The sequence below is a fragment of the Daphnia magna genome, linkage group LG1, assembly GCF_020631705.1.
Source record: "Daphnia magna isolate NIES linkage group LG1, ASM2063170v1.1, whole genome shotgun sequence".
In the NCBI taxonomy this organism is placed as follows: Eukaryota; Metazoa; Arthropoda; class Branchiopoda; order Diplostraca; family Daphniidae; genus Daphnia; species Daphnia magna.
In genome coordinates this window covers 14,472,963-14,484,880 of record NC_059182.1, presented here as the reverse complement: position 1 = coordinate 14,484,880, position 11,918 = coordinate 14,472,963, and the positions used below count along the sequence as shown (strand labels likewise).

General features: G+C 40.8%; 3 protein-coding genes across 5 annotated transcripts; all 3 read left to right on the top strand.

The window, feature by feature from the left end:
* The first annotated feature begins 598 nt into the window (after positions 1 to 598).
* On the top strand, positions 599 to 3,260 carry LOC116929834 (MFS-type transporter SLC18B1). Its single transcript, XM_032937197.2, has 12 exons — positions 599 to 961; positions 1,073 to 1,106; positions 1,169 to 1,230; positions 1,313 to 1,386; positions 1,446 to 1,544; positions 1,610 to 1,658; positions 1,846 to 2,026; positions 2,091 to 2,397; positions 2,468 to 2,563; positions 2,626 to 2,702; positions 2,774 to 2,865; positions 2,937 to 3,260. Exons 1-12 carry the CDS (start codon positions 839 to 841, stop codon positions 3,159 to 3,161), a joined length of 1,419 nt encoding a protein of 472 aa, XP_032793088.2. The 5' UTR covers positions 599 to 838; the 3' UTR covers positions 3,162 to 3,260.
* Positions 3,261 to 3,861: 601 nt separating this feature from the next.
* LOC116929843 (chitotriosidase-1) lies at positions 3,862 to 6,109 on the top strand. Its single transcript, XM_032937208.2, has 7 exons — positions 3,862 to 4,052; positions 4,149 to 4,447; positions 4,512 to 4,737; positions 4,805 to 5,294; positions 5,361 to 5,452; positions 5,544 to 5,672; positions 5,737 to 6,109. Exons 1-7 carry the CDS (start codon positions 3,944 to 3,946, stop codon positions 5,772 to 5,774), a joined length of 1,383 nt encoding a protein of 460 aa, XP_032793099.1. The 5' UTR covers positions 3,862 to 3,943; the 3' UTR covers positions 5,775 to 6,109.
* A 714-nt stretch (positions 6,110 to 6,823) lies between these two features.
* On the top strand, positions 6,824 to 11,911 carry LOC116932978 (rab GTPase-activating protein 1-like). 3 transcript variants are annotated; one of them, XM_045174675.1, is made up of 15 exons: positions 6,824 to 6,973; positions 7,061 to 7,308; positions 7,383 to 7,450; positions 7,523 to 7,641; positions 7,707 to 8,409; positions 8,480 to 8,701; positions 8,766 to 8,925; positions 8,994 to 9,364; positions 9,426 to 9,468; positions 9,542 to 9,606; positions 10,027 to 10,245; positions 10,417 to 10,611; positions 10,687 to 10,944; positions 11,012 to 11,329; positions 11,393 to 11,911. In XM_045174675.1, the coding sequence occupies exons 2-15, from the start codon at positions 7,065 to 7,067 to the stop codon at positions 11,663 to 11,665; spliced, it is 3,258 nt and encodes a 1,085-aa protein (XP_045030610.1). In that variant the 5' UTR covers positions 6,824 to 6,973; positions 7,061 to 7,064; the 3' UTR covers positions 11,666 to 11,911. The 3 variants fall into 3 exon arrangements, with proteins under 3 accessions (XP_045030610.1, XP_045031206.1, XP_045030871.1); XM_045175271.1 differs by having other exon boundaries at positions 6,895 to 6,988; XM_045174936.1 differs by having other exon boundaries at positions 6,902 to 6,998.
* The last annotated feature ends 7 nt before the right edge of the window (positions 11,912 to 11,918 follow it).

The window sequence follows — 11,918 nt, the reverse complement described above, 5'->3', positions numbered from 1 at the left end:
TTTATTATTAACTGTATCGGGATTGCGTTGTGTAGTTTTACCGAGTTATGCTTAATAATTATCGTCTACAGATAACTGTGCGAGTCATTGTACCACAAATTCTGCTAATTATTCCCCCAAGATTGGTGGAATTACGTTCGCCAAACGTTGACAGCAAATAGATTTCTTATGAAAGCGTCGTTTTCGCAAGATTTTACTACGATTTCATAGGAAAAAAAAAATCCCATGCTGACTCGATTGACATTTACGTTAGACATTTGAATTTCTGTTAATGCCGAAATCTAAAGGAACAGTTTCTAGAACTTTTCCTAAATTTCATGGGTTTCTATTTTCTTCTAGACGATACGTAATATTACAGTAGACAAACTGTTATGCATTTGTATCGTGTTTCTTGTTTTTCACTTGTAGAGAAGAAGGGGGAATGGACGATAGGTTGGGTAAGAAACGAGCCTCGAGTGTCATTAATATTGTGGCACATATTGTCTTAATCTTATCGCCTTTACGTTACGCGTTACGCCCCTTGTGTCTTGGGGGCGAGGGCGGATACTATTTTTATTTATGGCCGGCGGTGTATTCCAGTTCCTGCTTGTTACTTTTGTGTCCCTCACCTCCGGCAGCCTCGATGGAATAGTCGACAGTTCGCTCGCTACTGTGCCACGGTTTGACAGCTCAAAAACAACATGAACGTCATCACCTCATAGTTTATCGCACGCCTTTTGTTTTTCATTCAGTAATTTATTGTTTTTAACATAGTGGGTTTGACGCAAGTTTAACTTAAACATTGCGAAAAGAGTCAGCATTCAGCCTCGTGTAGTTGTGAAGAAACACTTGCCAAAAAATGTCTAAATTACTGTTACCTCGATTGACTAATCGACAGTGGGCGACGGCTCTGGTGATTGCGTTTGCTGATTTTTGTTCGGCCGTGTGCATCAGTTTGCAAGCTCCATTCTACCCAGCTGAGGTCAGCTTTTACGTTACACAATTCATTCTTTTCGTGATTGTTTGCTCGTAAAATGTAAACATTGTTAGCTGAGCTTTAACAGTCTGTTCAACTCTCATTCTATTTTCGTAGGCTGAAAGGAAAGGAGCAACGGCGTCTCAGTATGGTGCGTGGTTATGACACTAAAAGTTTGTGCATGAAGTATTAAGTTTAATTATTATTTAACAGGTTTCGTATTCGGTTGCTATGAACTGACCGTTTTCTTGACAAGCCCGCTGTTTGGCAAATACGTAAGATTCCAACAATCGTATCACACAGATTTAAGTGAAAGATCAGTCATTAGATTTTTTAATGTTTTTATTTTCATGTCAGTTGGCCAAGTTAATACCAAAATTTATGCTCAATGGTGGTCTTGTGGTTACTGGCGTCTGCTCAATTTTATTTGGGTATCTATACTTGGAATAATTAAATCTAAAGATTTTGCCTAACTTTTTTGTTTTCAAAGGGTTCTTGATAAAGTCAACGACACGACGGCTTTTATCGGTCTTTCGTTCGCCGTCCGAGTCATCGAAGCTTTAGGTAGCGCAGCATTTTTAACCGCTGCGTAAGTAAAATATTCATTTCCATTTATTTAGTTTCTGCTTTTCATCTATTAATTCATTTCTTTAGATTTGCAATTGTTGCTGCAGAGTTTCCCAACTCCATAGCGACGACCTTTGTAAGTTCTACATTTTTCATTCTGCACGCGTCTAAAGAGAAGCCTTGCAATACCAGTGAGCTACATGTAATCGAGTAATGAAATCGTAAAAGAGCAGTTTCACTCTGCAAGGCTTCTCTTTGGGCATGGTGTTGATATCTCGTGTGTGTTGATGAAAAACATGCTTTTTGAAAACAAAAATATATAGGCATGTCTGGAAACGTTCTTCGGACTAGGGCTGATCGTAGGCCCAACATTGGGAGGATTTCTTTTCCAAGTCGGTGGTTACATGTTGCCTTTTAGTGTTCTCGGTGTCCTACTCATCGCAGCTGCGCTTTTTACCTATGCCGTCTTACCATCAACCGATCATTGCGATCCGCCACCAACAGGTGATTAGATTTTTTTAAAATTCCTATTGGTATCTTTTGTTAAATTCAGGTTTAATTACTGTAGGAGGGATATTGCGAATTCTACGTATCCCCTCCATACTTTTGGCGTCATTCACGGTTTTTTCTGCTTCCACATCTATCGGATTTCTTTCGGCGACGTTGGAGCCTCACCTGCGTCAATTTGATCTCATGCCAGTTACGATGGGACTCATGTTCGTGATTGAGGGAGGCATTTATGCCGTTACTGCTCCCCTCTGGGGATATCTTTGCGACCGCAAAGTCCAGCCTAAAATTATTACTTTAATGGGTGCATTGTTTATTGTCTTCGGTTTTCTTCTAATTGGACCTGCGCCATTCATACCTATGGAAACGTAACTACCCGTCCGTCGTGATCTTTGAAATCTTCTATTTTACAACTCCCTTTTTCATTTGTTTTTTCAGATCGTTGAATTTGGCCATCACGGGTTTGGTCATTATGGGTTTCGGTGTGGGAGCAGAACTTGTTTCTGGCTTCATCTCAGCTCTGCAAGAAGCGACGTATGTTTTTTTGAACCCTTACCTTCTAGAAGATTTTAGTTACCTCTTTTTTCATTTGATAGGTTTCATGGTTTTCCTAACAATCTGTCGACTTACGGTTTAGTTTCTGGTCTATGGACATCTACTTTTGCTTTAGGAGGTAAAAATTGATAACAAATTATTCAAAAATTTTTGAAAATTTACCTTAAAATTCCCCCAATTCAATGGCAGCTTTCGTCGGTCCGTCAATTGCGGGCATTTTGTTTGACCATGTTGGTTTCCGTTACTCAACGCTCTTCGTTATCACAACAAACGCCCTCTTGGTACTTACATATTTACGTTATATAATTGCCATGATAAGTGACATTCTTCAATCAATACCTGTCTGCTGTAGGTTGTTTTGGTGGTATTCTTTCTTTGTTGTCAGCGACGGTTATCGCCAGGAATTCTTGCCGTTCCCGAACAATACCAAACAGCCAACTACAGCACTTTGGTTGGTGAAGATTACGCAACTGGCGAAGAGAGAAACAATTCAAAAACAAATCGAGACAAAATGGTGTCTAGTCTAAAAGATGGGATAGCGAATCCCGAATGGGTGACATCTGAACATTCCATTTGAAAAGTTTGATATTTAAAAGTTGAAAATGCATTCGTTTATTTTGGTTAAAACTGGTACTGACATGGTGTGGAAGATAATACACATTCCTGAGTTACGTAATTTTGTCTTATACTAGGTTCTGACAGGATGGTGAAATTGTAGTCGATCGGTAACTGATTGATTGAGATAACTTAGCGCGTCACCGCTGCGTGCAGATAGCATTATTCAAATCTTACAATGATGACCACAGCACTTAGAACAAATGAACGATGCTAACAAATCGTTTAAATCATGAAGCGTCTTGAAATTGTTTTGTTAAAAGCATAAGGTAATTTCTTTTCCTTAATTATTTTTGATTAGGTTTATGCAAATGTTGCCATAAAGATGAGTGTCTACCAAATATCAACTACCATCTCGCAATGCAAATCACTATCGGAACATCAAACAGTTCAGCAGATTGCACGTTTTGTTTGTAGACACGTGCAATCCAACTTGCGCACGCAATAGCAAAAATCAGGTAAGAATTCACTTCGTATTGACATTTGTTGCGACATCTTCTACGTTTTCAGATTGTTGAAGTTCGAATTTGATTTCTCAATCGCCTTGCCTACAAACTGACCAAATTACTTTATCGTCATGTACGAAAGATAGTCCGATAACAGCCATATCAAAACGCTTTGCGTTGTGTCTGTCTATAAAAAGTCGGTCATTTTGTTTTTAAAAATTATAACCATTCTTAACTAGGTAAAGAAAACACATTCATATTTTTTACTATCAATAGGGCACACAGCAAACCGGTGACAATGAAGATAGTCGCCATTTTGGCATTTTCGTTGGTGGTTGCCTTAGCTAACGCTCAAGGAAACTACAAGAAAGTCTGTTACTTTGCCAACTGGGCATACTACCGCAACAGTAAGTGTCAAATTAGCCAGTTTCAATTCATTAATTTATTTTTGCTATTGTCCCTGAGTTACAATCTGTTTTCTTGTGTGCATGTACAAAAACCAGCAACTGGACAGTACGGAGTGGATAAGCTTGATGCCTTTGAGTGCACTCACTTGATCTATGGCTTTGCCGTTCTTAACAATGTCACCTACGAAATGACAGTTTACGATTCTTGGGTGGACATCAGTCTTGGTGGCTATCAAAAGTTCACCGCTTTAAAGGCGCAAAATCCTAACCTCAAGACACTGATCGCACTCGGTGGCTGGAATGATTCGGCATTTTCTACCCAGTATTCAGAACTAGTGTCTGATCCCGTTAAAATGGCCAATTTCGTGACAAAAGCTCTTGCTTTTGTTCGTCAGGTAACAAAGACAAAGAGGAAAAAAATATATCATGATAATTTACTAACCACCTATATTGAATTAGTACAATTTTGACGGTCTCGATTTCGATTGGGAATATCCTGGAGATCCGGGTAAACCTGAAGATAAAGAGAACTTCATTACGCTTTTGACGATGCTTCGTGACGCTTTCAAGCCCTACAATTTACTGCTAACTATGGCTCCATCGTGCAGTATCGTCCGCGCCGAAGTCAGCTATAATATCCCAGCTCTTGCGGAAGTCGTTGATTTCGTGAATTTCATGGCATATGGTAACGATCTACTTAGCACTCATTCAACACTTGGTTAAAACTCAATTTGATTTTTGTGGTATGCTAGATATCCACGGTGCGTGGGAAACTGAAACCGACCATCACGCCCCACTTTACCGCCGAAGCTTTGACGATACTGTCAGCGACCAGATTGTATCCGAATCAGTAGACTTCTGGTTGGCCCAGGGTATGCCCGCTGAGAAGTTGATTTTCGGTGTACCTAGCTATGGTCGATCCTACACTCTGGCTGACGTAAGCCAAACGGGACTGTTGGCCCCAGCTATTGACGCTGGTGCTCCAGGGCCATACACCGGCCTGAAGGGCTTCTATTCCTTTTATGAAATCTGTTTGATGGAACAAAGTGGCATGACAGTAGTTACAGATCCTACTGGCAAAATGGGCGCTTATGGCTATAAAGGCAATACGTGGGTGTCATGGGATGAGATTGACATGCTCATCAGGAAAGTCCAATACGCTATGGATAAAGGACTTGGTGGTATCATGTTCTGGGAACTCAGCTTAGATGACTTCAACGGCTACTGCAATTTGGGTCCAAGGTATTAATTTATGAAAAATTTTTATTTATTACTTGTGTTATACAAATGAATACCGAAAAATTGTAGGCCTTTTTCCAAAACCATTACCGCAACGCTGGAGGGACGCCCACCGCCCACTTCGGATCCGTCGGGAACAACGGCAGCACCACCAGGCTCTTGTAAATTTAACAAACCTAGTTTGTTTTTTTTCTCCTTTTTTATTTCTATTTGATCTCGAATTGACGGCTCTTTGACGTTGGTTTACTCTAGTAACTTGTGGAAGTGAAGGGGCTTACTACGCTGACCCTGCCGATTGCAACAAATACTACCGATGCGTCAACGGAAATATCGTCACTATGTACTGCCAAACTGGCCTTGTCTTCAACCCATCGATTAATCGTACGTTTCAAATTCTAAATTTTTCGTAAAACTTTATGTTTACTAAGTAATTTTGTTTACGTAGAATGTGACTGGCCTTACAACGTACCTAGCTGCGCTTAGATGGTTATCCATATCTCTTCATCCGAATTCCCAATTTTCAAAATCGAAATGGAGTCGGACAAACTAAGCCTTCCTCCATTATTAAAATTCGATTCATGAAAGTGCAATTGCTATAGCAAAACACAATCAACTACAGCAGCTAGAAAAATTATACCATTATGAAAGCATTTCTCTTTTCTCTTTTCTTGTATACATTGATTATTATCAGAACTGGTAATGTTAATTCGTGTGAATCCGCATTCTAATTATCTTGTTTTCATGGCAAAGTCACATTTAACTGATTGTATAGTCTAACTGACGATCTAATGCTGATAAATGAACAGGTTATTATTGAACTTTTCACTGTCAATTAGGTTTCAGCATAAATCACATCTAATGAACCGTGAATACTGACTAGACTGTTACGTGGTTTTATTCCATGTTCAACAGGGGAGACGTTTTTTTTTAGAGAGAATGGAAACTGCAAGATTGGTTGTTGCTTAATCACGAATGACATAAAAGCTGTCACCCGGTCTAATATCTGGGTCAATAGTTGCTAGTTGGTTTGGTGACTTGGTACACGAAGACCGAAAACCCTTTCTGGGTGGCCATACAGCTCACACTTATTTTACGTTCTCGAAGCCAAGAGAACACAATTTTGTTTGTTTATATGTCCGTCAACAGAACATTTTTCTACACTCTTTGATTAGACTAGCGGCAGTCTATTTTAGCAGACTCAGCGCTAAATGCAGTTGGCGTGCGTTGCAAATTAGACGAGCGGCTAAAGCGTTATAACATATTGTTACAAGGGCCCTTGGACGATTCGACACAACAGAAAAAAAAAGGTCGTTTTAAGGGCTTTCACCTCGCACCGCAACCCACGTCTCACATCCAATGGCAACGGAGTAAAAAAGCATCGATAAATCGCCCATATACGCCCCATTAACTTTCCCTTTTAATTACAGCAGCATAATACACAGGATCTTTCGATACAGAATTTTCAGGAATGGATTAAAGCTTTTATTCCCTGGATATTTCTATTTGGGTATCAACATTCATAGTACAGCGCCCAACTTCGTGAAGACGCGAAGCGTTTTTAGGTTGCCGAACCGTAGCTCCTCGAAGGGTGGGAGTCGGCAATTTGACATTTGTCAGCTGTTTCCGTGGACGTTAAAGACGAATTGAGATGTTTACAGTTCCAATTCGGCTTCCCTAATCCGGTACTCTACTATTTCGTTAGTATAGGTACCCTGGTATTCTTTCCTTCGTATTCACTCTAGTTTTTGCTTGGTCATTCTTTTCTGAAGAATCATGGAAGAAATCACTACCAGAGAGCAATCTAGTGATTCAATTGCCACCAGTGAGGAGTTTGAAGATCTAGGACAGAAAAATGCTTCCGTGGTTAAATTGAACGACGAAACATCAGTTAACGGAGTTGTAGGAAGTGAAGGTATGCTTAAAACATCTCCAGAAATGGAAATTAGCAATAATGGGAGTTTGGCTGAACTAAAAGACACACTTGATGAAGTACTCAATGAAGAAACAGAAACCAGTGGTATTAAGAATTATTTTTTGGTCTAAATATTTCTGTAATCAAGCATGCTTTTGTTTTATTTCTATTGAAACCAGCGCAAATTGACAAGAGTGCTCAGAATTATACTCTGTTCAATAGGATTGCTTACTTAGGAGCGGCAACAGTAAGATGTCATGTTCATACTTATCTGAAGTCCTTGAGCTTTACATGCTTTTCTGTTTGTCGACTCATATAGGTAAATGCTCCGAGAAGTGAGAATGAAATAGCAAGAAACATGGCCATAATGAGGCAATCAAGTGGCCAACCAATTCCGATTGCTCTTTCAATTCCCAATAACTGTGATGGATCTGTTGTGTGAGTTCCTCTTATTATGGCTCATTCATAGTTTGTCATTTTTCATCAGTTACTTTATCTTCCAGGCTTTACGAAGCAGAAAGCAACACAGAAATGGCACGCCATCCAATCCATCGTATAATCTTTCTTTCACTCGGCCCGTCAGGAACGTTGGATTCCAATTGTTTTGCATTCACCTGTCCTAGAGGAGATTCAGACGAAACAGCAATATTCCAGTGTCACGTATTCCGTTGCGAAATCGCCGAAGCCATTCCGAAAGTCATGTGCAGTTTCAAGCACGCTTTTCGTAAACCCGAACCCCCTGCCTCCATGTCAACAGAATCATCGACCGCCACCTCACCCACAGAACTGACCAATCATCGTTTGACGTTTGAATTGACTTTCGAAATTAAAGAGGAAGACACAAAGGGAAACTACAGCGCTGTTCCCAAGGATCGTAATTTTTTCAAAATACGCGCAGGCATCGAAAAGAAAATCGTCATAACAGTTGTTCAGATAAATGACAGCTTAGAATTACCCATAGAACGTTGCTTTGGGTTATTAGTAAGTCCGGGACGGCATGTCAAACATAGTGATATGCACCTGTTAGAAATGGTGTCTATGGGTACTTCCAACACTCCCAGCAACTCTCAGGACGTACGGAAGTCGGCTTATGTAATCTCCGGTCATTGGGATCCGAATGAGCCAGTCTTTGGGCTTCTTAATCGTGAAAGTTCCAAGGAAATAAATTCCGTGTATATGACGATTGCTGTGGATCTCGTGATTAGAGTAATGACGTTTTTGTTTGTCCAAATCTCTAAATGTCATAATTTTCTATGGATTTGATATTTTGTCATAGGGTATCAGTGAGCCGGTACGTTTCGTTATTGAAACACGTGTAAAGGTGTTTGGACACAACGAACGCTTTTGGTACTACAGTCAAAAGCATATGACTTTACAATTCGCCGTACATGTTGCCGAAATTCGTGACCTTCCTCCGAATTCTTCCAGCTACGACCCCACATATAGAGTGGTAGAAATTTGCAATGAAGGCGAGATAGAGCGACCGAGTAAGGGGCTGGTACGTAAACAACAGACGTGATGTTCAATTCTCTATTCATTTTATTGCTTACATCATTTAACAGGGAATGGGTATGGCACTCTCATTGAACTTAAGCTCAACATTGAGTACGTTAACTAGCAGCACTTTTGGTTCTCTTAACTCTCCTACACCGGTTGTGAATGATACCCTGAAGGAAGATGAACTTTCATCTGATAATGACGAACCTCTATTAAGTGGATCAGGTAGTGCATACGTGGGAATGTCTGATATACTCATGTAGTTTCTAATATTGTCACATTCCTAAATGCAGGTGAAGTTTCCAAGGACTGCAGTGAAGTGGAATTGGCTTCATGGGCGGAAGTATTGCATTTGTGGGGAACTCAACCAGGCGATAACCAGCCCAAGCAGTTAAAGCATTTAGTTAGACGTGGCATACCAGAAGCATTGCGGGGTGAAGTCTGGCTCCGGTTGGCTGATTGTTCTTCTGATACCAGCGTCATGGATGCTTATCGCGTGTTAATCACGAAAGAGTGCAGTGCTGATCCCGTCATCATGCGAGACATCCATCGTACTTTCCCAGCGCATGACTTTTTCAAGGATTCTGGCGGTCTCGGCCAGGAAGCGCTGGCTAAAATATCTCGCGCGTACGCAGTTTACGACCAAGAAGTCGGCTACTGTCAAGTGATTCAGCTTAATATATTACCGATTTCGGCCTGCACTCATCTCTCTTCGCTATTTACAGGGTTTGAGTTTCTTGGCTGCATCTCTGCTACTGCACATGCCAGGTAATTCAACTTCAAATGTGTTTTATTTTAAGTAAAAATCCACACTAAGTGTACCGCTGTATTACCACTATAGAGGAGCAGGCCTTCAGCGTGATGGTCAGAGTCATGTTTCACTATGGACTGCGTGATCTCTTCAAGGTAAGCCAGCTGACTTCCGTCACGTCGTCACATTATGCGAGTCCTATTTCCTTATGCAATTTTTTTTTGTTTTTTTTTTTTTTTCTCAAAATGTTCACTATTAAAGTAGAATGTAGAAGTAAAGACATAGAAAGCCTATGATAGGTAGCCAATGACTGTCATCTCGATCTTGACACGATTTATCGTTGCCTGGCGTTCGTCAGTATCGGCAGCCTATTTACAATGTGGCGCCTGCTAGGCCTAACCCCATACCAGCGCTTGAATGTTTTACGATGACGGCATAGTCTCAGTCTAGCCTAGCCAAATAGCAATAAACTTTTCTTGCTTTTCTCAGTGTCAGAAAAGCGACAGCAGGGCCGTTGTCTGAGTTTGTCTTATCGGGAGTGGGGAAATGATTAACTGTATTTTCATTCGTTTCAGGACGGCTTTGAGACATTACATCTTCGTTTGTATCAACTTGACCGCCTTATTGAAGAGTATCTGCCCGATTTGTGGAATCATCTGGTGGAAAACTGTATCGAGAATCACATGTATGCATCGCAGTGGTTCCTTACGCTCTTCACCGCCAAATTCCCGCTCTTTCTCGTCTTTCATATTCTAGACGTCTTCCTCTACCAAGGCATGGACACCATATTTCAAGTAAGTTTTGAATGTCTATATTTGTAGTAGGAAAAGAAAAAGAAAACGTTTCTTCCACTTTGTTTATAAACACTGAAGACATGCCACCGTGACTGTGTTCGTCAGCACGTTTCGGCAGTTTGGTGTGAATGGATCGATGAATGAAAGAATGAATGAATTTGTTTTTATTAGGTTGCACTCGGCTTGCTGTCCATGGCTAAAAAGGATCTCCTTTCACTCAACTTTGAAGGCATACTAAAGTACTTTCGCGTCCAGCTGCCTAAACGTTATCGCAACGAAATGGCTGCTCGCCAGCTGATGAAGTTAACGTCTTCGTTCAAGCTAAGAAAGCTGAAGAAATATGAGAAAGATTTTATGGCCATTAAGGTACATTAGCTAGAATGGAAGCTTTTTGAAGTAGGGTAGATAAAGCTGTTGTTTACGGGCTATCGCGATTTCTAGGAACAAGAGCAGGCTCGAGAAGACCCGGTCGTACGCCTTGAACGTGAAAACAAGCATTTGCATGAGGCAAATTTGAGGCTCGAACGTGAAAGTGATGACTTGGCTCAAGAATTGATCACTAGCAAAATCGGGCTACGTTCAGAGCTGGATGCAGCTGAGGAGAAGGCTGACAATTACTTTAAAGAACTGCAAACGTTGAGACGTCTTCATAAAGAAATTGAAGAGGATCGTAATCAAATTCAAAATGAAGCTGTGAAGGTTGTTTAAAATTCTCATAGTATCGAGAAGCTGCCCCTGTTTTTACATTTACTTGTAACAAAATCAGGTGAAGGAGATGTTGCAGCGAGAAGTGCAACGAGCTGAAGAAGAAGGTCGACGAAGTCAGTCTATTATTGCTGACTACAAACAGATCTGTTCCAAACTTACGCGACGACTAGAAGGCGAGCAATCTCGAGCAAAAGAAGTGTTTGAGAGACTGCAAGCCAGTCTCTCTGATAGCCCCAACTATTCCAGTCTTTTAGATGACGTGGTTAGCCTCATCAGGTCGGAACAATCCAGCCCAGATCTGCAAGAAACAGGAAACCTAGTCTGTGAATCGAAACCTCGTTCCCCCGCATCTGCCCAGTCCCAGTTTGAAAACCAGGTGAAAACATTTAGATCATTGTGTCATCTTTTGTGTTTGTGTAACGTTGGCATGTTGCAAAAGGTTCGGCTACTCGAATTAGAATTGGCTCAAACAAAGTTGGCGTTGGTCGAAGCTGAATGTCGCAATCAAGATCTTACCCACCAGTTGTCAACCATTTCGATGGAGATGCAGTCTCAATCACGTAACAGCTGGCTACAGAAAACCCTCTCTTCCATTAAGGAAGCTACAGCTAAGAAGGACGGCCTTCCGGTTGCCACTAGCACGGCATCTTCATCAGGTTCACCTGCAGCCAATCCAACAGGTCGGAAGGATTCGTTGAGCTCTGATAAGTAATAGTAATAATAACAATAATAATAACACCATTCCACCGTAAGAGATTACGAACTATCGTATCTATATATGAAATGGTTCAAGTGCTATAGTTATTCCCATTTTTCTTTTTTTGTTTGGTTGTTTGTTTTTTTTTCCCTTGTCCTTATAAATTCATATCCATCGATACGGTTACGTATCGCGTGCCATTCAAAATCCGCTTTGAAAATTTAGATTTGGTTAAAATAAATGAGCACGTAGCATTTGCGATATCGTT

Excerpts from the sequence above, each read along its gene's own strand:
- LOC116932978 (XM_045174675.1), top strand. The coding sequence starts at position 7,065 with ATGGAAGAAATCACTACCAGAGAGCAATCTAGTGATTCAATTGCCACC. Across the intron at positions 8,926-8,993 it reads ACCTCTATTAAGTGGATCAG|GTGAAGTTTCCAAGGACTGC; the intron begins GTAGTGCATACG and ends TCCTAAATGCAG. Across the intron at positions 10,246-10,416 it reads GCATGGACACCATATTTCAA|GTTGCACTCGGCTTGCTGTC; the intron begins GTAAGTTTTGAA and ends TGTTTTTATTAG.
- LOC116929843 (XM_032937208.2), top strand. The coding sequence starts at position 3,944 with ATGAAGATAGTCGCCATTTTGGCATTTTCGTTGGTGGTTGCCTTAGCT. Across the intron at positions 4,738-4,804 it reads CGTGAATTTCATGGCATATG|ATATCCACGGTGCGTGGGAA; the intron begins GTAACGATCTAC and ends GTGGTATGCTAG. Across the intron at positions 5,295-5,360 it reads TACTGCAATTTGGGTCCAAG|GCCTTTTTCCAAAACCATTA; the intron begins GTATTAATTTAT and ends GAAAAATTGTAG.
- LOC116929834 (XM_032937197.2), top strand. The coding sequence starts at position 839 with ATGTCTAAATTACTGTTACCTCGATTGACTAATCGACAGTGGGCGACG. Across the intron at positions 1,107-1,168 it reads AGCAACGGCGTCTCAGTATG|GTTTCGTATTCGGTTGCTAT; the intron begins GTGCGTGGTTAT and ends ATTATTTAACAG. Across the intron at positions 2,703-2,773 it reads ATCTACTTTTGCTTTAGGAG|CTTTCGTCGGTCCGTCAATT; the intron begins GTAAAAATTGAT and ends ATTCAATGGCAG.